This window comes from Episyrphus balteatus, chromosome 2 (genome assembly GCF_945859705.1).
Source record: "Episyrphus balteatus chromosome 2, idEpiBalt1.1, whole genome shotgun sequence".
NCBI classification, from domain to species: Eukaryota; Metazoa; Arthropoda; class Insecta; order Diptera; family Syrphidae; genus Episyrphus; species Episyrphus balteatus.
The window spans coordinates 24,914,736-24,938,531 of NC_079135.1; the positions used below are offsets into that span (position 1 = coordinate 24,914,736).

At 30.8% G+C, this 23,796-nt stretch overlaps 2 protein-coding genes across 2 annotated transcripts; one reads left to right on the forward strand and one right to left on the reverse strand.

Annotated features, from left to right (window-relative positions):
• Window positions 1-1,563: 1,563 nt before the first annotated feature.
• LOC129909327 (uncharacterized) lies at window positions 1,564-22,234 on the reverse strand. Its single transcript, XM_055986413.1, has 3 exons — window positions 21,374-22,234; window positions 3,076-3,140; window positions 1,564-2,446 (listed from the first exon to the last, which is right to left on the reverse strand). Exons 1-3 carry the CDS (start codon window positions 22,131-22,133, stop codon window positions 1,601-1,603), a joined length of 1,671 nt encoding a protein of 556 aa, XP_055842388.1. The 5' UTR covers window positions 22,134-22,234; the 3' UTR covers window positions 1,564-1,600.
• A 384-nt stretch (window positions 22,235-22,618) lies between these two features.
• On the forward strand, window positions 22,619-23,467 carry LOC129909328 (uncharacterized). The gene has a single exon (XM_055986414.1). It carries the CDS (start codon window positions 22,619-22,621, stop codon window positions 23,465-23,467), a length of 849 nt encoding a protein of 282 aa, XP_055842389.1.
• Window positions 23,468-23,796: the final 329 nt, after the last annotated feature.

The window sequence follows — 23,796 nt, forward strand, 5'->3', positions numbered from 1 at the left end:
AGAATTTAGGGCGATTTGCTGAAACGAAAACTAATTTATGTTGAACATAAACTCTTATTCACTAATTTTTCCTCTGCTTAAACTGTCACAAAAGGATTTATGTTGAACATACATAAATTGATTAGGTTTCAATTCAGCAAACTGCTCTTAATTTTTAAATAGTATTTTATCGAAATACTTTAAAATATTTCACAAAAATTGCGTTTCAAGTATGTTTTATTGACAGTTTACTTTGAAAGTTTGGTTTTCTTGAAATAAGAAATTCAGAAGGTTTTCTTTCTGGACTTTCGGAAAGTGTGTAACTGTTTATAAAAAATTATATTTTCGCTACTGTAACAAAAAATAGTTCAATTCAACAATATGACCTTCTGAGCAACATCAAATTTTATGTGTACATTTAAATGATAGAAAATGTTTTTTAATGTATTAACTTCTTTTACAGATTCTATGGTTGAATAAAAACTTCTTTTATTATGATCGATATAAATCAGTAAAGAAACAACATCTTTCTTAATACTTTTTAAATCGTTCTAAGAAAAACCAAAAAAAGATTTCGTTTTGGAAAAAACACTATATCACAGCTCTCTAATAAATGTTGGGGGTTGCTAAGGTTATGTTGAGCTTCTAAACTTGGATATGGTAGAAAATTATGATATTAGAATTTGAAGCTAATGCAAGTTTGATAATTGGACACGTGAGAGTACTTTGGCAATAACCAAACCTTTGAGAGCAATTAGTCAATGACTTTAAAAAAAGGGTTTGAAAGAGTCAAAAATACAAAATGGTTGTTGAGGCTTCTAATTAAAAAAAAAGAATTGATTGCACAGAATTAATTTATTTCTTGAAGAAAGTAATTTAGAGTTATAATTGAGGATCTTATTTTAAGCTTTGAGATATTCTTAGAAATTGTATCCTTAGCAGGGTCGTAAGAAAATATATGTTTTGTTAATGAATTTATTTTCCATTAAAAATTTAAACAAAAAAATAAATATTTTTTGCAAATTAAAATTTTTTGCATAAAAAATTGCAACTGAAAAAAAATGCATTAAAAAAAATTTGTATTGCAACTGAAAAATATTTGCATTGAAAATAAAATCATTATTGCAAATAAAAATACATATTTTGTATTAAATTCAATTTTTATTTCAAATAAAAAATTTTCTGCATTTAAAAAAAATTCAATGCAAAATGTGTGCATTAAATATTTTTTTTTTTTTTAATATTCGTCAAATTTCTTACAATTTTTGCTATTTGACCATATATTAGTGTAAATATTATAGTCTAAATAGCTTATGTATGGTCAAATCTCCATAATGATAAGAAGCACGACGAAAATTAGAAAAACATTTAATGCACACATTTTGCATTGAATTTTTTTTAATGCAGAAATTTTTTTATTTGCAATAAAATTTTTGTATTTGCAATAATCATCTTATTTTCATTATATTTCAGTAGCAATAAATTTTTTTTAATGCAAAATTGTTCAGTTATATTTTTCAGTTGCAATGAATTTTTTTTTATTTGCAGTAAATATTTTATTTTTAAATTTCAAATGCATTTTTTGTATTGATATTTTTACAACCCTGATCATTAGAAAGCTTTAGAAATTCCCTCCAAAGTATGGTTCGTACGGTTCGTAAGAAACGGGGCCAGGGCCATGAACAACACTTGTGGAGTATGTGAATCCATTGGAACCAACTCGATTGTTGGCTGATTCCATGGCTGCAAAATGTGTTGCTCTAGCAAAGGCAACTTCAGGAGTGTAGGCAACTAATTGTGGAAGTTCTAAAGATGCTGCAATGACCTGGTTGGCTGCTTCAATGACGGCAAAGTGATCTGCCCTAGCTCTGGAAACTTCTTGTTGAGGAAGTTCTGTTGGAATTGAAACTGCTAGATCTTGATTTTTTGCCGATTCAATAGCAGCGAAGTGTTCTTCTTCAGCTTTGGAAATTTCGGGAGTATCTTGAATTTTTTGCGGTAGTTCCTCAATTGATAGTGGAACTTCTTCTAACAAACCCAATCTTTGTTTTGCTTCTTCCACAGCAGCAAAATGAGCAGATTTTGCAGCAGCAACTTCTTCAGTGTCAGGAACTTGTTGGGGTAAGTCTTGGGCTTCAATAGGTTTTGGAAGATTGGTCCCTGAAACTCGGAAGCCATTAGAATCAGCAATGTAGTTGACAGTTTGTAGAATGTTGTTTGAATCAATGTAACTGTAGGCTCCTCTGGTAGTACCATCTAGAGATTTGACCTCTTGCTTAGTTGATAGATGATCATTGTATCCATAGGCATATTGACCAGTTCCATCTTGAGAGTGATATTGACTTGAAATAGCTGGAATGGATGGATTAGTTGAAACCAAATACAAAGTACTTGCAGAAGCAAGTGCTAGTAAAGCAGTGAATGCAACAAATACTTTCATGTTGAGCGAATGGTAGAAGGATATAAACTATTACTCGCTTCTGTAAGATGTCTACTTTTGAAATTAATTACGGAGTGACATTTATAGTAATAGCTTATAAGGAATTTATCAAATTGCTCTCAACAAAACTAGTCTTCAGTCAAATGAGTTCACAGTATATCATTATCATTGTTATAGTGTTAATGACTTTTCGTCTTTCGTGTACAAATTATTGAACCCCGATTTAGCTACAGTGGTTCATTAAATAATTCCTAATGGTTTATGAAAGAAGACTCATTGTTTACTGAAACAATACAATTGTTTTTGTATTTCATTGGGTTTTGTCACTGAACTTTAGTGATAATGAGCTGAGCTGAAAATCAATAAACAATTAGGTCTTCTTTCATAAACCGGTATCAATTATTGAACCACTGCATTCTACCTAAATCTATTGTCAATAAATTGTATAAAACAAAATGTCAGTAACACTTTAACAATGGCAGTGATAAACTCATTTGATTGAAGACTAGTTTTGTTGTAAAGAGTTTGATGAATTCTTATTAAGTTTTTGTATATTAATGCCACTCTTCTTCAGTTTCAAAATTAGACATCTCACAGAAGCGAGTACTGAATCATTAACAATCGTTCAGCATGAAAGTATTTTCTGCATTCCTTACTTTACTGGCAGTAGTCACTTCTGCAAGTACTTCATATTTGGCTAATTCTAATCTAGTTATTCCAGCTATTTCAAGTCAATATCATTCTCAAGATGGAACTGGTCAATACGCCTATGGATACAATGATCATCTATCAACTAAGCAGGAAGTCAAGTCTCTAGATGGAACTACAAGAGGAGCCTACAGTTACATTGATTCAAATAACGTTCTTCAAACTGTCAACTATATTGCTGATTCGAATGGTTTCCGAGTTTCTGCAACCAATTTACCAAAACCTGTTGAAGCTCAAGACTTACCCCAACAAGTTCCTGACACTAAAGAAGTTGCTGCTGCAAAATCTGCTCATTTTGCTGCTGTGGAAGAAGCAAAACAAAGATTGGGTTTGTTAGAAGAAGTTCCGATCCCAGTTAAGGAACTACCACAACAAGTTCAAGATTCTCCCGAAGTTGCCAAAGCTAACGATGAACATTTTGATGCCATTAAAGCAGCAATAAATCAAGTATTTGAAGTTCCAATTCCAAATGAACTTCCCCAACAAGTAGTTGATACTCCAGAAGTTGCCAGGGCTAATCAGGTTATTGCAGCACCACTACATTTTCCGCAACTTATTACCTACACTCCCGAGGTTGCTTGTGCCGTCATGGAATCGAGTAGGTTCCAATGGATAAACATACTCGTCAAGTGTTGTACATGGCCCAATGTCATGCCCCGTTTCTTACGAATCTTAGGAACCGTACGAACCATACTTTGGAGGACATTTTTAAAGCTTTTGAAGTTTACAATTTCATTTCTCAAAGCTTAAAATAAAAATCTTAAAATTACTTCTTCAAAAAAAATAAATACATTTTATGCAAGGATTTTTTTTTTGGTAACGTCTTATTAATCGATTAACCATGGCAGCATCCACGAAAAAGTGACGTCATTTTCTCCCTTTCCATCTGAAATTTTTATCAGTGCAGCAAAAATTTTAATTCAAAATCAAAAATAAACTATTACAGACACAAAAGTCTTTTATAGCTTATTTGAAAGATAATAACCCAAAAAACATATGAAGGATTTAAAAAAATTTAAATAGGGTAAATACGGGTAAAACAAAATTGAAAAAAGTGGTTATTTTCTAACTGCGACGTTGTAGAGAGTTAAATTTTTTTTTAATCGATACATACATTTATTGTTAGGCTGAAAATAGTATTGAAAAAAATCTAAAAAATTTCAAAACCAAGTTATAAATAGTTTTTTTTTAAACTAAAACATGAGGTAGTCCTTTGAAAATGTAGTGGTTTTATGTAGGGGACATTTTTTTTTGACATTTTAAAAAACTTCATTTGATTATTTTTTAAATCTCTGCGTTTCGAAATATGAATTTTTGAAAAACACCTACTTTTTTTGGGGTATTTTCAGGTGAGTTTTTATTTTTTTAAATTTTTCGTATCTCAAACTTATAGAACATTTATAGCCTAAGACCGTAATTATTTTATAATGATTTTTGACCGAATAACGGGAAATAACCTTTTTTGTCCCAAGTTTTTTGACCATTTTAAACGATTTTTATAAAATAAATGAAATTTATACTGTAGATAGAAAATAGGCAGGACTATATTTGTGCAATTTTGAGATAACGGTCAAATAAAGTTCTATTTTTTAACACGTTCTTTCTTTTGATCTAAGGCTGACAAAAATTTAATTTAACTTTATTGAGCATGCTTATAATATTAATTTTCATATGATATATCACACATAACGGTACATTTACTACAAGCTACAAAATGTTATAGTAGTCTAGTATCCCTCCCATAGTTCTGAAGAGGTGTTCTTCTACGCTGGCAAAACCACTGCGTAAGCTTTTCCATCTGTCCTACTCTACAGGTCTCTTTCCGAGTGGATGGAGAACAGCATTTGTCCAGCCTGTCCCTAAAAAAGGCGAATCTTCTTCACCCTCTAACTATCGTCCGATTGCACTTACGTCCCTTCTTTCCAAGGTCATGGAAACGCTGATTAATTTCCAGCTTAAGAAATATCTTGAAGAACGGAAGCTTCTTAATGACCGGCAGTATGGCTTTCGTAGCAATAGATCCACTGGTGATTTGATGGTTTATCTCACCGATCAGTGGAACAAATCTTTACATCGTTTTGGAGAAAGTAAGATTGTTGCGCTTGATATTTCAAAGGCATTTGATAGAGTTTGGCATCAAGCTCTCTTATCGAAAATGCTTTCATTCGGTATTGATGAATCTCTTCTTCGTTGGATTAGAAATTACCTTTCGAACCGTTCAATTCAAGTCGTTTTGGATGGATTCAAGTCTGAAACCCATAATATAAACGCTGGTGTGTCCCAGGGCTCCGTTTCTCTCTTTCTCATTTTCATTAATGATTTGCTCTCTGAAACTTCTAATCCATTTAATTGTTTCGCAGATGATAGTAAACTCAGCTTTTCATATTCGTTTGTAGATTCACACCCATGTCCTTCGGATGTGGAACTCCAACGGCAAAATATGATAAGCTCATTAAATTCTGATCTCGAATGCATTGTCCAATGGGGAATAAGAAACCGCGTAGAATTTAATGCTTCTAAAACACAATGCTGCTTACTATCATTAAAACGAAACCTTCCCCCTTTGTCACTATCCATGAGTGGTACTTGCATCGAGGAAACTGATCAGCTTTCGATTCTAGGTATGTCCATTACAAACCACCTTTTGTGGAATGAGCACATATTCGATGTAGCCAAAAACTCTGCGAAATGCTTAGGTTTCCTCCGAAGATGTAAGAAATATTTCACCCCTTCTGATCTGGCTATAATTTATAAAGCATATATTCGTCCAAAACTCGAGTATAACTCCCATATCTGGGCAGGTGCTCCTAAGACCCACTTGAGTTATTTGGATAGAATTCAAAATAGAGCCTTTAAAATGATAGGTCATAGGTACATTACTGGTACAATCCCACCTCTTGAGCACCGCCGGAATGTATCATGCCTGTCCTTATTTTATAGGTACTTTTTTAAAAAATGTTCTAATGAAATAGCTAGCTGCATTCCTCCCCTTAAACAATTCAACCGTGATACTCGTACTTCAAGGAATGCCCATCAGTTTACACTTGAGCCCAATTTCGGACGTACCGTCAAATACAGAGATTCTTTCTTTAGTCGCACTACGAGAATGTGGAATGCATTACCCGGCTCAGTTTTTCCCTCCCATTTTAATGTCCAGAACTTTAAAACTAATGTGCATCGGTTTCTCCTTATAAACCCCTCCCTCTTTTCCTAACGCTCGCACTGTGTTGATACATATTAAGGGTACCCAAAACCCCTTTAGTGCGCGCAGATTATAAAAAAAAAAAAAAAATAAAAAATTTCAGAAATACCTCAAAACATCTGTAGGGATCTGTTGACCATGACCAGCCACCAGTGTGCTAAGTACCGTATTCTCAGTTTGAAATTTCAACATGGTTGGCTTTAAAAAAAATTCCAACTTTTTTTGTAGGCATCGCAGAAGCGTGATTGAAGCGTCATATACAAGGTGAAATAATAAGCTTTCTTATGATATTAAATTAAGTATAGGTTGTTATAGAAAAAAATTGATTTAATGGCGTGAGAAGATAAAAGGGTTGATATTTTTGTTTTTTTGGTAAAAACTGATTAAGTTCACAAAATTCTAGCTCTTTTTGTAGATGTCGTGCAGACATGGTTGATATGAATATTTTGAGCTGAAACAATATGCTTTCAGATGATATAAAATTCGTATAAAAACTGGATTTAATGGTGTTAAAAGAAAAAAGTTTGATTTTTTTCACTTTTTTCATTAAAAATCATTGTTTTAAATAAATCGTTTGTATACCTTTTACGCTCAAGAGCATAATAGCTCAACAGCCATTTTGAATTATTGACTCTTTCAAACCCTTTCTTTCTTAAAGTCATTGCCTAATTGCTCTCAAAGGATTGGTTATATTACCAAAGTGCTTTCACGTGTCCAATTTATCAAACTTGCATTAGCTTAAAATAATATTAATATCATCATTTTCTACCATAACCAAGTTTAGAAGCTCATCATAACCTTAGCAACCCCATACACTTATTAGAGTGCTGTGATATTTTATATCTTATCTCGCTCGTAACTATGCATAACGACTCGATCCCACACACATGCAAAAACGACTCATTTGCTCGGCTTAGTTGCTATCTTAAAAATACAAATGCTAGCTATAATGGAAAATGCAAATGCAAAAATTACCAAAGCTAACTGCATTCACCCTTGACGAGAATATAAAATAACCATCATTTATATAATACGACGAAACGACCGACGCGATATCACAATCACAACAGGCGCAACCCTTTTTTTGCCAGCCATCATGTGATTCCAAGGCAACACTCTTTTTATTATTTTCTATCAATCTATCTATTTTTTTTTTTTAATCCAGTTAACAGTCTAAATAGAATGGAAATGCATGTAACACTCCCTCTCTCTCTCTGCGTTACTATCATATAAAGGGTATTTTTGTGAAAGCAGCCCTCCTCACTCGCTCGGTTTGTTGAAAATGAAAAAAAGAAACTCTTTCGTAATTTCAATTTGATACGCGGGGATTATTTTCTAACACGAAAATCAAATCAATGCATGCGTTACGTAACGCTGTAGGTAGAAAGGTAGTAGAGAGTAGGTATACCCTCGACTCGTATATTGATGGAGCAACAGAAATAAGGACTTTTCACCTCACCAACTTTATACCATATATCGCATCACCCACCTCTGCCACTGAATACAAAAACAGAGCATCATTGCGCAAAGTAAACTATATAAATGTATATGCCAACATTTATATGTGTAAATCCCTGAGGAAGAAAGTCCTTGCAGCATTGAAAGTTTTTTTTTTCATTTTTAATTTTTTTTTTTTAAGGACGAACATTTAAAAACAAAAAAGCCCTCTTCTCAGGATGTGATATACTCGTAGTCATTCGCGAGAGAGAGCACACACGGGAAGCCAATTTCGATACGATCTATACCCTTCCGGCCTCCTTGCTATCTTCTACCGAGCTGAATTGAGCCTCCTCTTTGCCACACTGCGTGTTTGCCTGGTTGATTTGATTAGACACTGTTAGCGGTGTTCGCACCGCACTATCAGCATCCTCGCAATTCAATGTGAATCCTTTCACATAAATACACACACACACACACACACAAATGTGTCTATTTTATATGTACGACAGTCATCAGTATCAGCATCTGCAGTCAAGCCAACATGCGATGCATCAAAAGATGAACAGGAAAGACAAAAAGAAAAAAAATTGTAATAAAGGAGAATCCTGTTTGATTCAACTTCAAACTGAATGACAGTTAGTTGACTTTCTCTCTATATGGCATAGAAGAGGTGAATTGGGTGCATTGCATGCATATCTTTTTTTTTTTTAATTTTTGCTGCTGCTGCAACAGATTGACATTCGAATCGAAATTGGAAAATTTGAAAAAAAAGAAGATAGAGAAAGAAAAAAAAAAAATAAAAAAGAAAACAACAACAATCAACATTTCAAAATGGTAAATGTGAATTTCACCAAGATTGTCAAATGTGACAAATGTTCTAAGAAGAATGGAAGAATGCTTTTTAATATTGAAGATCTACTAGTTAAACTGAAGCTGCATTAACAATAGAAAAATTGAAACCCAAAAGTGAGGTTATTGCTTCTATAAGGCTTCTATAAAGTTTTTATAAAGCTAATTAAAGAAGTCTTAATTTGTTGAATATAATTTCTTAAAATTGTAGAAAAAAGTGTTTAAAGAAGTCTTTACCAAATCTCTCAGAAACTGGTAAATCGCAAATTGCGAATCGCTACCGAAACTGGTAAGTTGCAGCTGAAACTGGCTAATCACAGCTAAAATTAAAAAAATCGCAGATTCACCACTTCTACTCAATAAATTAGTAGTCATTAAACCTGAACAGCTCATTTAAAGTAACTCCTAGTAAGTGGGTTACTCTTACTAGCCTCGGAAAACTGAAGATGCCGAATAACGATCGCCATGAAAAAGGAATTAAGAACTCAGTTTCATAGAAAATCAAATTTAAAAATTTGCAATTTCAGGATTTTTAGAGAATTTGAAATATTAGTAAGGTAAACTGAGGTGAGTTTAGAAAAAGGTCAAAAAGCTATTTCCTTAACAAAAAGCGGTAGAAAAAGATTGATACTAAAATAGATAGATATAGTTAATATAAAAGTCACATGTACAAACAAATAATGTTAAAAATCTACATCTAAAATTGAGAAATAGTTCACCAAAAATCAGCACGAAAGTTATTGAAATAATATTTATGTTATTAAACAGCAAAATACTTCCAAAATTTGGATTAAGGGACAAAAAATCAATTTACCAGTTTTTTTTAGACCTTCCAACATTGCAATTACTTTTGTTCAGTCAGTTTCCAATCAATTTTATTTTTGAACTTGTTCAAAACTTTTACAAAAATATATAACCGATTTTAGTAAATTTCCAAAAATGAGGAGGTGTTCAATTCGACTGTATTTTTTTTTTGTGTGTTTGTTACCTCATAACTTTGGACTGAGTGAACCAATTTTAATAATTCTTTTTGTAGTGGAAAGCTGGTGGCCATGTGGTCCCATTTCAATTTCGTTTAGTTTAGTTAGGAACTATTAGAAAAACCATAAAACCCAGTTTTAGCCATGGAAGTCGGTTTTGTTTTTTGATAAAAATGATTATGTTAAAAAAATTCAAATGTAAATTTTTAGACAAGGCCTATCTTTCAATGAATTTTTTTTTGATTTTGAAAGACAGTTCAATTATCTAATCGACCTGTTTTAGGATTTTTTTGTGAAAAAATTTTTTCGTGCTTTTTTAGGACTTTTTAAATTCAAGCTCTTGAAAAATTTGAGGTAGAATTTTTTGTTTTCATAACAATTTTTTATTACTCAGTGTATTTATATCCAGTTCATTTCTTCATAAAAATATTCAAATAAAACTAAAAAATTATTTAATAGAGTATATTTTACGAGAGAGTAACGCTGGGTTCGAAAGGGTTAAGTGAACTTGAATTTTATTGATAGCAAACTATTTTAAAATTTTTCTTTTTTTGTTGAAAAAGTAACTTAGTTTTCACTCAAAAATATAGGTAAAAAAGTAAGCATATTTTGTTGATGTGGAAAAATTTAATAAACAAAAAATAAAATTATTAAATTCACGATATTTATGTATATTTGCTAAATTTCATACAAAACTACCAACAAATCGTTGTTTGAATGAAACTAATATTAACCTCTTACCCAAACGTTGGAATTTTTGTTTTAAATTATGCAAATTGAAAATTTATTCAATTAAAAATAAATTTACTAAAAATCAATATTTTGCTCTAATTAAAATTCAGGTTTACTTGGAACATAAAAACGTAAATTTTATTGAAATCGAAACATTTGTGATATAGAGATAAAAAAAAATAAAATGCACTACTGGGTAGCACTGGTTCAAGTTGTTATAATTTTAGAACTTGGATTTTTTTTTTATTTGAAATTCGTTTTTCAAACAAAAAAAAAAAACAACATCTGAAATAAAATTGAGCTCCAAAACAAGTATGCAATTTCATTTCTTTAATTTGTTCAAAATTTTATTTTTGGCCTTATATTAAAGTACTAGCTGACCCGGCGGACTTCGTTCCGCCATTTTTTGTATTTATTTTTAATTTTCGACTCTACAATTAGTTAACATTTTAAATGAAAAAGGGAATCAAAACTTAAAAAGTTCGTAAAAAGAGTTTAAAAAAAACTTTTTGCAAAAGTGGCCTATGTAAAATATGGCCTATGTTAAAAACGACCAAAAAACTTGGGACAAAAAAATTGTTTTTCCCGTTATTCGGTCAAAAATCGATTTAAAAATTCAAAAGTTTGTACATGCATGCGCATGATTAAAACCTATTTTTCCTATAAATTTGAGATTTTTTGCAGACTTTTAAAAATTCCAAAAAAATAAAAGACTACTCAAAAATGTATCTAAAAATTAGGTTGTTTTTCAAAAATGTTTATTTCAAAATACAGGGCCTATGAAAAAAATCAGTTTTAGACCCCTAATTTTTTTTTAAATATCTTTCTCATGGTGTAACTCAAATTTCTGTGCAAAAACAACTTGGTTTTGAATTTTTTTTGAATTTTTTCAATACCTTTTTTAACTATTGAATAAATTTGTCTATCATTTAAAAAAAAGTCAACTCTTTACGACGTACCGTTTAGAAAATAGCCTCTTTTTTCAATGTCGTGTTACCCCTATTTACCCTATAAAATCTTGAATTTTTTTTGCCTTAAACCTTCTCCTCTTATGCCTCTTTGATTTCAAAAAAAAATTAAGAAAATGAGTCAGTCTGTGTGGCCGGTTAGCGAACGTACACAAAACCAAACTTTAATATATATAATAGATATATACTTTAATATAAGCCAAAAATAAAATTTTGAAAAAAAATATGCATTTTTACAAAAAAAAATCATTGAAATCAAATTATTATAGTTTCGGTGAAAATCGGGTTTAAAAAAAGGTTCTATGGCAGGTACAGTTAACCCATTTCCGGCGGCTACTAGTTCTAGTTGACTTAGAAACTTGAAATTTTACACACTTATTGTTTTTGATCTAATAATAAAATAATTTTTTAGGTTTCGATGGCTTAATGGAAAGATAATAATGTGTAGTTACTGGATTAGTACAAAAAGTAAGTCAAAAAAGGGACTTCACATTTTTTTTTTTTGCTAAAATTTTTTTTTATAGATCATAATAATTATTATTTTGAGAGAAAGATATAAAAAATGTAAATCCACAAAGTTTTTTTTTTGATTTTTTTGTCTTAGAAGAAGTAGTATATTACATTATTATTATGTAAAAAATTATTTTCTCAATTGTCCGCCTTTTTTTATCGGTCACAGACAGTGTATGTAACTTACATGTAACATGAGAGTAACACATTAGTTTTGCCATTTATTATTTTGGAAAATAACTTTTTGCTATTCACATTTCTTAGTTTTAATATTCTTGACACGATAATACTAAACAAAATTTTTTTAATATTGATATTCATAGTTTGGGTTTGAAAAACATTGATATTCTTATTTTATTTATAAAAAAGGTAAAATTGGTAAACCAATGCCCACTGATTTCAATAGTTTTCTTATGACCCGTATGCATTGTGATTTGGATACGAATATCTTCTAAAGGTTTAAAGCAATCAATTTGATGCCAAGGAATTTTTTGTAGAACGTTTAAGCTCCTACAAGAATACTTGCTAATTTAAAAATAATAAATTTTCAGTGAACTGGAAAATTTTTAAAAGTAAAAAATGTTTTTATAATTTTTTTTAACTTTGACCTCGAATATCTTTAGAATGGTTAGATTAATGAAAAAAGTTAACAAAACCTTTTTTGTGGAACAATCTGTTTCCTACAAGAATATTTCTTGCGCATTTGATTATTATAATTTTTCAATTTGTTACAAAATTAAGAACAATAAACGAATTTTTAAAGATTTTCTCGATTTTTGGACCTCAAATATCTATTAAACGGTTAGATAAACGAAAAAAGTGTATTAGGCCTTTTTTGTAGAGCGTTAAATTTCCTACAAGATAATGTAAAGAAATTTGCTAAAAAGTCAATTAATAAGAAAATGATTTTTTTCTAGTAGAAGCTTGATGAAAAAATGGAAAATTGCAAAGCGGAGGACCTTCCCATTAATTATAAAAGCTCACACTTGATGTGTATTTTCTAGAGGTATTTAGCAATCGATTTTTCGGAGTACAAAATCAAAAAACGAATTTCGATTTTTTTTTTTACCCACCCTAATGCTGCCACTATCGATGAGAAAACAAAGGCAATACTATCAAGTCGAGCGAAATGTCTCCGTAGACTTTTTGTCTGCAATTTGATATTAATTAAAAAAAAAAAACTCATATTTGCTTAATGATTCATTTTAGAACCGGCATTACAGCAGTAAATGCATGTAACTGTGTAAGACCTTGACCGCCTGGGTTCTGATTTTAATGCAAACAAAATCGGAAATGAATGCGTATTTTAAACATCGGATCAAAAAACTGATTGGTTGCATTAAAAAGTGCTTTGACTTGAGAGACCTTTTGGTTAATGTTAATGATATGATGGTCCATTCTGGATTTTATACACCATCAATCTTTAGTAAGTTCTTAGGCGTTTTTCAACAATCCTTTTTTTTTCAATTTCATCGAATTTGTATTTAATTTTACGAAGACTTGAGGCAAGTTTATAATTAAATTTCTTTTAGAATAGATTGTGTAAAAAATAAACAAAATTTTGAAATTGCATCTCTGGTAAAATTTTCCTTGTATCCACCATCCGTAAGAATGCATGCGTTTTCCATTGATAGATCACATCACAACTGTGATTCTACGTTGGCCTTGCAAAAATTTAATCCCCGAGTTCCATTTCTCAATAGGCCAACTTGCAACATTATATAGTTTTTAGTTTTTCAATCCGCAGATGTTTTATAACATCGAACAACTATAGAAACTGAAACCCTTGCGGTGTGTGTTTGCTTGCTTGTAAAGTGTGACTATCGCGTGGCAAACACCTCTGCTGTTCAAAATATACGCGTGCGCATATATGAATTAGAAATTAAAAAAAAAATATATATAACGACCCTCTATAACTTCTTTGATCCTGGTTATATTGTAACAAAAGAAATTTTCAAAAAAAAAGAAAAGTGATCAAATTTCCAGTTGGGATAACAGGTACGAGTTTGTATTTCTTGTGTGTGTGTGCCTCTCTAACGAAGATCGAATGAATTTTGAATTTTATAAATAAGAACAAGAAGCAGTAACAAGGGAACCCTTTTTGCAACCCACTGGAGCGAGAGATTTATTCGTTGTCGCCCGGGGTGTGGTCTCTTCGACAAGAAAAGATCTCTTATGAGACATAAACCATATTCTAAGGCACGCTTCTTGTTCACGTGTCAACTATTAGTTCACGTAAACGAGCAACATGCTGGGCTCTTTTGGTTTTTTTTGTTTTGTATATATTTTAATTTGCTCACTCTTCCTTTTTCTCTTCATCCTTCTCTTCCAGTCTAGCACCAGCTGACTGCTATTTGGAATTTCGGAATTTCCGTGTGTGTACACATTTATGGGATATACCAAATGTGACATGTGAGTTCTTATAGAAACAATACTAATAGAAAAAAATAAGGAATAAAGAATTTGAATGAATTAACGTGCGTGATGTCCTTGTCGTATGCGTTGTTGTCCTTTTGCTCATTACCTTACTTTACCCAAGTAACGAATTATTCTATTTCATAAAATGAACTGGTTTCATATGCAAATTCAATCATTGGTTCATTTACATAAACATACCTCAAAGTTTTTACAAAATCTAGATACCTTACTATAAAGGACTTAAAGGACCCTTTTTTTTTGACAGAAAGAAACAAAAAAAAACTATGTGTTGATATTAAGGTTATTTTACTACTTTTAGATGCTAAACTGGTTATTTTGTTTTGTTATGATTGGATTTTTATCAACAGTTGGAAAAAAAAAGAGGTGTAGCAGGATAATATCAGGGGTGGACAAGACATCACTCTAAAATATACTAGATTCTTTTGAAAATGCATTTGTTGATAGTGGGAAATACAAGTGATGAAAAAGGGTTTTTTGAAGCTGGTTTTGCTAAGTGCCATGGGTCAAATGAACCAGTTTAATTTTGTCAAATTTATGATGGAAAAATTCTGATAAGATGTGTTTTTATGCATTTTGTTTGTTTTTTTTGTTTTTTTTTTTCCTAAAATTTGGAAATGAGGATATCATTTGAACATGGAATTAATGCAGTTGACAAAAGAATTTTGTGGCAGATGTGTTGAGTTTTTTTTTTTTTTTCTACTTAATATGGTAAATAATGTTGATTGCAGTAGGTATTGAAGAACATTATGTCATCTTGAGTATTTTATCATTTTAGATGAGTTTTTCTTTTTTAATGAAAATGGGTTTATCCAATTATTATAATTTTTATAATCTATGTTTTATTAATAGGGAAACAAAAAATAAGCTCTTTGAAAAAATTAGTTTTACATGCTTAGATAGAATTTTCTAAAAACGCATTTATATGCCCTTAAAATATACTCAGTTAATGTTAAAAATAATCCTTAAATTACATTTCTTCTCTGGAAAAAATCAATAAATTGGAAGAAAAAAAGGAAGAAGTTACCTTCTGCATACAACATAAGAAATAACAATAAAACATAAATGCCTTATTCAAAATTGGCATCTGTATAGACCTTGTATTTTAAAATATATTTTACTATTTCATTATGTAGTTAGTATCATTTTTTTTTTATAAAACAAACTATTATACTTTTGTTACAAATTGTATCAATATTTTAAAGTAGAAAAAAAAAATAAAAAAAAAAAACAAAGTTCGCTTCTCAGCTCTTTTGTTTTGAACCAATAATAATATTTATTAAGTAAAAAAATAATTTTTTATGAATATGAATCAAGCTAACAATAAATATGGCTACAAAGTTTTTAAAGATAAATTTGAATTTTAATAAGAAACATTTTTTTTTTTTTCAATATATGGATTGAGAACCATTCTTTCAAAAACACTCCATTTAATTTAATTGATTTTAATTTTACAGATATGTAGAAATTAATTTTGGGCTTTGTAAACATTTATATCTTTATATTGTAAATATTGCCCTTGCATTCAAATTTTTTTTTTGTTGTATGTTTGAATTACGGACGAAGCACTTTAGAAAAAAAAATCATCAAAATCGGAGCTGTTAGGCCGGCTTCCGAAGTTATTTGCCTTAGTAAGCAAAAAATTGGCTTTTTTTTTGTTAAAAATTCTCTCAAATGTGTAGTAAAACATTGTGAAATATGTTTTGGAATAATTGAATAAGATTTACCTTTATATACATAAGTATATTCATTTAAATTAGCACATTTTTAAGAAATTAAGAATTTCTCTTAATGTAATAAAGAATCTACTTGTTGTTGTTATTAGCTTGTTTTTTTTTTTTTTTCTGCGTGTATAAATAATAAGTAGAAGAGGGTGCACGGTTTTAGTCTTATGTTCAAATTTGTTTAAAATGTTAATGTTTTGAATGTTGAAATTAAAAAAAAGACAAAATTTAATTAAATTTGAAAGATTTTTTTTAAGAAATGAAGAAAACAAAACTTATTTTTAAGCTAACATTGAGCAAACAACAAACGGAGAACGCCATTTACATGCAATTTTAGATTTTCTTTTAAATCTTAACGCTGTTCTTAAAAAAGTATTTTCCATTGCAATTGTTTACAAAATATAAATCATTCCATAAAAAAAATTAAAAAAAAAGTCATTAAACAATTGTCAAAAAACTTTTTTTTTACTAAATCTAAAAATATTTTTTTTTTTTTTTTTTTAAATAACTGATAAAATATGAATAAAATGCATACTCAATAATATTTAAAAATGAGTTAAATCGTGTGTGGGAAAGTCAGTAATAATTAACAGGTTTAAATTACAGAGGTTTTTGTAGCTGCAAGTTATTTGAATTTTTATACTGAATTAATCATGGATCAAAATCTATAAAATACGATTCTATTCTTTTAAATACGTAGTTTTTTTTTTTTACTCAAAAACCTTATAGTTGTTATCGTGAATTTAATGTTCCTATAAAATTACAAAAATGTTTTCAAATCTTATGAATTCTTTAAATATTTATTAAATTTTTGATAAGCTTATAAATATTATATTTTTGTCAAGAGTGTAAAAGTCGAGCTAGCAGGTTTGCAGTTTTCTAACTAAGTCCTTTATCTGTTTACCTTACAATCGATTAATATTTAAAAAAAAGGGCCAACGGGTTAATGAAAAGTCCATCAGCTATTCCAGCAAACCAAAACAAAAAAAAAAAAAATCTTCCATCGACAATAATTATACGCCATAAAAAAAAAGTCTTAAAATGTCAATACAAAATCAATCTATGTTGGATTTAAATTTATATATGCCAACATTCCCTCTTTCTTTCTGCCTATACTCGCACAATACTTTTAAATCATTTATTGAGTCGGTTTTCTTAATTGTACCCCCACCCCACCTCGCCCACCCCCAATTGGCCCCACACCCAAAGTGCAATTTACCATTGATTGTTCTTCTACTTAACCACCACCTTGGCGTTGATTGATTCCCAGAACCTCCATCCAACGACCGCACACACTACCACCAACAACAACAATAATTGATTGTAAAAGAGACAAAAGAAAAGCCTTCAGGCTGGAGGCCCATATAATATCCTTGTGCGGCCTTTCAAAAAAAAAAAAAAAAAAAACACACTAATGCATGCCAAATGAATCCAACTTTAACGAGTCCTCTGTGTCGATACACTACTTTCGCCCTCACCCATCACCCAAAAGCTACTACGTGCGAGTATAGTTTTCGTTTGCGTAGCTAAAAAAAAAAAAAAAAATAAAGCGAAAACTTGTCCTGTCGCTCTGTTCTGTTGCTGCAATCAACTATAGGTACCTACATACGCCTGCAATCGAATCCTTCTTCAGTACTTGGAGTGTGTTCAATAGTATAGTGAAAAAAGCGAAGCAGCAATCATATCCTCATGCAATTTCAAGGCAGCCACATGCATTATTGAAAAAGTAAACAGAATTAAATGGAAGCCGTGATTTTATTTTATTGATGAATTGGAAATCAGTAAACGCACACACTTTTCCATACACTCTCACACTATCACATATTTACTTGGAAAGTTATTCTGTCTTCAATATAAAGGACTGTTGCAGGGTTATTTTTGTGTTACCCAAGTCCAACTTATTTAATTCAATCAAACTGGATCTCTATTTGCTGTGATTAAAGTGTTGGAACTGAAATTGGTATTCAATAGTGGACAATACAAAAAAAAAACCCAATGAACAACAACTACACTTTGACGCAATCACATTCAATTAGAATAATCATCAGACAATTTTGGGACATGAATAAATAAACAATTGTAAAGGAAAAAATTCATAGAAAAGAGGCTTTTAAAAAAAAAAGGACACGCCATCATCCTTTGTCGACGATATAAAATAATCAAAAGCAACAAACTACACTTTGTTTGGGTACATACAAAGTTCAAAGACCGACAAATTTTGATTGAGGTTAATCAAAGTCCTTTTAGCCAGGACACGTGACATAATACTACATTTGTCATTATGTATTCCAGTGTCCTGTGTGTACTTTTTTATTTAAGTCTAATAGCTCTAGTCAATCTTTGTCAATTGACATTTTTATTAGAAGCAAATTGAGGGTAAGTTTAAATGTTCTATAAAAGTTTTGTTAGTCTCAAGGTTAGAAGAAAATCGGATTGGAGGAAGTGGAAAATTTAGGTGACTTCTACTATAAGGCTTGATGAAATGCGATTGTGGAACCACTTTCACCAGAAAAAAAAATCTAAACAAGGTGAAGCAACAAAGAAGTGCTTCCACCAATACCACTTCTAACATATCAAAAGGTCAAAGAAACATTTCTAGAAGTAATTGGTTTAAGGCCACAAAAGACCCAGTTAAAAAAAAAAACACTTATTTGAACGGTCAACACCTTATATAAACTTTTTGGTGTGTTCAGAGCCTAAGGCGAAAAAAAGCTAGTGATGTAAATTTTTTATAAAATATTTTTTGTTTTAAGTTTTATATTAAGTTTCATTTTATACAAATAAATAGCTTAATATTAGATGTAATGTAAATTTATATTTATTTCTTTACAGTGCATACAATGAAAAAAAATTAATTACTTTTTGTAGAAAAAAGTGAAAAAAAAACTTTTTATAATGTTTATTTTTTTTTCGGCTACTTTTTTTGTACTTTATTTTAATTTATTGAAGAAAAAAGTAAAAAAAAAAACACGAAAATAAAATACTTTTTTTTCTCATTTACCTAGTCATTTTTTTATATGATAAGCTTTCAAAAAAAACTATGTCATCAAAAAGCCTTATATCTCTCCTAAAAAATAAAATTTTATTCAAATCTAAACGTTGTTTAAAAAATATTCAAATTATTTCTTGAAATCATGTATTTTTCATGAAAAAAGCAAACAAATGAAGTTGACTGCGTTTACACTGACTTTTCAAAGGCATTTGATCAACTTAGTCATAAAATAATAATCTTCAAATTAAAAGCTTTTGGTTTTCCACGTATTTTTATTGCCTGGGTAGAATCTTATCTTAACCAAAGATCCTATCAGGTCAAATTTAGAAACTGTCTTTCAGATCTTTTTATAGCCAACTCTGGCGTCCCTCAGGGAAGTCACCTAGGCCCATTTTTATTCATTTTAGCTATAAACGACGTAATCTCGTGCATAACTTCAAGTGATATTCTCATATTTGCTGATGATATGAAGATTTTTAAAGAAATTAAGTCTGACAATGACCGTATCCTTCTACAAAGCGATATTAACAGTTTTAATGTTTGGTGTGGTAAAAATGGCCTTTCACTTAACCCAGCTAAATGCCAAACAATTACATTCTCGAGAAAACGAGTCATTAATATTTTTGATTACTACATCTTGCAACATAAGCTATGTAGAGTATTTAGCTTCAAAGACTTGGGTGTCCAATTTAGTTCAAATTTAGGATTTACTGAACACATCAATTTTATAGTAAATAAAGCGAGCTCAATGATTGGTTTTATTAAACGTTGGGCAAAGGAATTTGATGATCCATTTGTTACTCTATCTTTGTACAACTGCTACGTTCGACCCCATCTTGAGTACGCTTCTCAAGTATGGAGTCCTTTTTATGAAGTTCATAAAAACCGAATCGAATCTATTCAACACAATTTTGTACGCTTCGCTCTAAAAGGTCTTCCTTGGACCGACCCTTTCAACTTGCCACCTTATGAACATCGCATTCAACTTCTTCAGATACAAACTTTAGCACAGAGACGTGTAAATAATGATTTAATCTTTCTTCATCAGCTTATTAATTCCCAAATTGACGCCCCTGATCTATTAGCTTGTATTTGTATAAATTATCCGGGTGGATCTCACCTCCTACGAAGATTTGAACCTTTGCATATCGACTTTCATAGAACAAACTATGGTATTAATGAGCCTCTTAGTCGCATGAGTAAACTTTTTAACTTGAACCATTCATCCTTAGACTTTAATTTGACGAAAATGGTTTTAAAAACATTGTTTCGAACCAGTGCTCCACAATCGTGACTGTTAATCAATGTTTTAAATAAATGTTGGATTTTTTGTACTTATAATTTTATAACTTGTAAATTTGTTTGTAATTATTTTGTTTTTATATTGTGCATGTGGGAGGTTGTATTTTTTGTCTACTAACCACTAACATGCACTTATGATGAGCCTCTGATTGTAGTTAAAAGCTTGTTCTAAGCTTACTACATCAAAGAATCTGAAGTGAAAAAAAAAAAAAAACAAAATTAACTTTTTTTTTTCTTTTTACAACAATTTGTCAATATTATATACAAAAACCTACTATAAATTTTAAACCATATAAACGCTTATTATTTCAGCTCAAAATATTTACCTCAATCATGTCTGTTTTACATCTACAAAAAAAAGCAAGAATTTTTTGAAGGGAATTATTTTTCATTTCAAAAAATCAATTTTTCTTTCACTGTTTTTACAGTTATTCGGTTAAATATTATTTTTGAAATCCAATTTTTTGTAAATAAAAAACAATAAAGCCGCTCAAAAAAAATCGATACAAAAGTAGGTGCTTCTTTAAAAAATTATGTTTGGTAATCTTAGTTTAAAAAAAATCCGTATCAAATGTCTAATTTTTTCTTCATTGTGTTTCCAATGACATCTTTCAAATTGTCGAAAAAAATTTTTTTTTCCCTGTTAACTTTGCCGAAAGGCTTTTTTCATTTTTTGTTTTAGAAAACCGTTCGAAACTTAGTTTTGAATTTTTTCAGAAATTTTTCATTGTCTTACCATTCTTGTATTAAATTTATCTATCGACAACAAAATACAAAAATTTAACTCTCTATTTAACCAAAGCATACCGTTTAAAAAATAATTTTTTTTTACCATCTCTTTTCACCCCGATTTACCCTATTTAATGATTGAATTTTTTAAAATCCATATCATATTCAGTATTCACCTTTAGATTCTAACCTTTCAAATAAGATATAGCAGATTTCTTTTTATCTCTTATAACTTATAAGGCGTTATCACGTTCAAACAAAACTCAAACAAAATTGATTGCAAGAAATGAATTTATTACTTTTTAAAAGTCGTTTTTAGTACAAAATCCGAAAAAATTATCTTATAGCGTAGTGTAAAGAATGTGATCCATCCATCCATAACGAGGTATGGAAGGTGGAATAGGTGAATTCACAACACTTGATGAGTATGAAAATCCACCAGATGGTAATGGTGCTGAACTGGAAGCTGACAATTGAATTGGTGATGTGATCAGAGGAGCAGAATTCCTTAGCTTAGCCTGCTCAATAGCAAGCAAATGTTCAGCCTTAGCCTTGGCTACTTCTGGGGTATCGACAACTTGTTGAGGATGTCCAATTGGAGATGGAATTATTAGAATTTGATTTTTTGCTGCTTCAATTGCAGCAAAGTGTTCTGCCTTAGCTTTGGCAACTTCGGGTGTATCCTGAACTTGTTGTGGTAAATTGTTAACAGCTAGTGGAATTATTTCCTGCACACCCAATCGCAATTTAGCTTCTTCAACAGCAGCAAAATGAGCAGATTTAGCTGCAGCAACTTCCCAAGTATCAGGAACTTGTTGAGGTAAATCTTGAGTGGCAATAATTGGAGCTTCTACAGGTTTTGGTAAATTGGTTGCTGTCACTCGGAAGCCACCAGCATCAGAAATATAGTTAACAGTTTGAAGAACGTTGTTGGAGTCAATGTAGCTATAAGCTCCTCTGGTAATTCCATCTAGCGATTTAATTTCCTGCTTATTTGATAGATGATCATTGTATCCATAAGCGTATTGACCAATTCCATCCTGAGAATGATACTGGCTTGAAGAAGTTGGTATTGGAGCCAAATATAAGGGTGTGGCAGAAGCAACTGCTAACAAAGCAGAAAGTGCAACAAATACTTTCATGTTGATAAAATAATTTTCTTGGTGAAAATCAAAAACGCTGCTAGTACGATATGAACTAGTACTCGCTTTTGAGATGTCTGAGTTTGACAGCCAAAAGAAGTGACATTTATACAAAAATTAATCCAACGACTTTAATTAAACTGCTTTTCACAGTTCTACAATCAAAATAGAAAAATATTGAAATGTCATTAGATCAAAGTGATCTTCATTCATTAACCAGTTTTTCAATTAAAATACTGTCTATTTCGCTTTTAGCAACTAGTATACGAAACTCACGCAACAAGAATGGTTTTAATAGTCAGAAAAGTGAAAAGTAGTTTTACGAAAGTTGTTCGTTTGGGTTGAGTTGGATAAAAGAAATGATTTAGTTTTTGTATAAATGTCAATTCTTGTGGGTGTACAAATCAGTCATCTCAAAAGCGAGTACTAGTTCATATCGTTCTAGCAGCGTTTTTGATTTTCACAAAAAAAAAACATTTATCAACATGAAAGTTTTTGTTGCCCTCTCTGCTTTGTTAGCAGTTGCTTCTGCCACTCCCTTGTACTTGGCTACAAGTAATCTTCTTGTACCATCTGCTTCGAGTCAATATCACTCTCAGGATGGAATTGGTCAATACGCTTATGGATACAATGATCATTTGTCAAATAAGCAGGAAGTCAAGTCTCTGGATGGAACTACCAGAGGAGCATACAGCTACATTGACTCAAATAACATTCTACAAACTGTTAACTATATTTCTGATGCTGGTGGTTTCCGAGTTTCTGCAACCAATTTACCAAAGCCTGTCGAAGCTCCAGTTAATGCTGCTCAGGATTTGCCTCAACAAGTTCCTGACACTTTAGAAGTTGCTGCTGCAAAATCTGCTCATTTGGCTGCTGTTCAAGAAGCTAAACTGCGATTGGGTGGGCAGGAATTAATTCCACTAACAGTTGGCAGTCTACCACAACAAGTTCAAGACACTCCCGAGGTTGCTCAGGCCAAGGCAGAACACTTTTCCGCTATTGAAGCAGCAAAAAATCAAATTGGTTATCAAGTAGTTGCAGTTCCTGCTCCAATTGAACTACCACAACAAGTTCAGGATACTCCAGAAGTAGCAAAGGCTAAAGCAGAACATTTGCTAGCCATTGAGCAGGCAAAGCTAGGAAACTCATACCCAACTTTTGGTAATGGAATTTCTTTGGCCCAAAATGCTCCACTTATTGTATCATCACCAATTCAATTGTCAGGACCTTTTCATGGATTTTCATACTCAACAAGTGTTGTGAATGCGCCTTCTCCTGTTGTATACTACGCTTATGCAGATAAAATTCTTAAAAGCAGCTTAATCCTTTGAATACAAAATTTTAATATTTTTTTCTAAATTTGAACGATTAATAACGAGTACTTAAATAAATTCATTTCTTGCAAGCAATTTTTGGTTTTATTTGTTTTTATTTATTTTTTATTATTAATTATTGGAACTTTTGTGACTTTACAGATAATTTTTTTTTAGAGATTTCTTTCGTTACCACATTTGTTAAAAGAATATTGGTAAAATCACTTATTTCTTGCCAGGTATTAGGTCTAAAAATCTATTTTACTTCGACCTATCAGCCATGGCTGTTATATTATATGTTGTCTCAATGTTTCAAAGTAAAATTCAACATAGTTTGTCCGTTTTCT

Excerpts from the sequence above, each read along its gene's own strand:
- LOC129909327 (XM_055986413.1), bottom strand. The coding sequence starts at position 22,133 with ATGAAAGTATTTGTTGCACTTTCTGCTTTGTTAGCAGTTGCTTCTGCC. Across the intron at positions 3,141-21,373 it reads TATTCCACCTTCCATACCTC|CTGGAATAACTAGATTAGAA; the intron begins GTTATGGATGGA and ends GACTTGAAATAG. Across the intron at positions 2,447-3,075 it reads AAGTGACTACTGCCAGTAAA|TTTATATCCTTCTACCATTC; the intron begins GTAAGGAATGCA and ends AGCGAGTAATAG.
- LOC129909328 (XM_055986414.1), top strand. The coding sequence starts at position 22,619 with ATGAAAGTTTTTGTTGCCCTCTCTGCTTTGTTAGCAGTTGCTTCTGCC.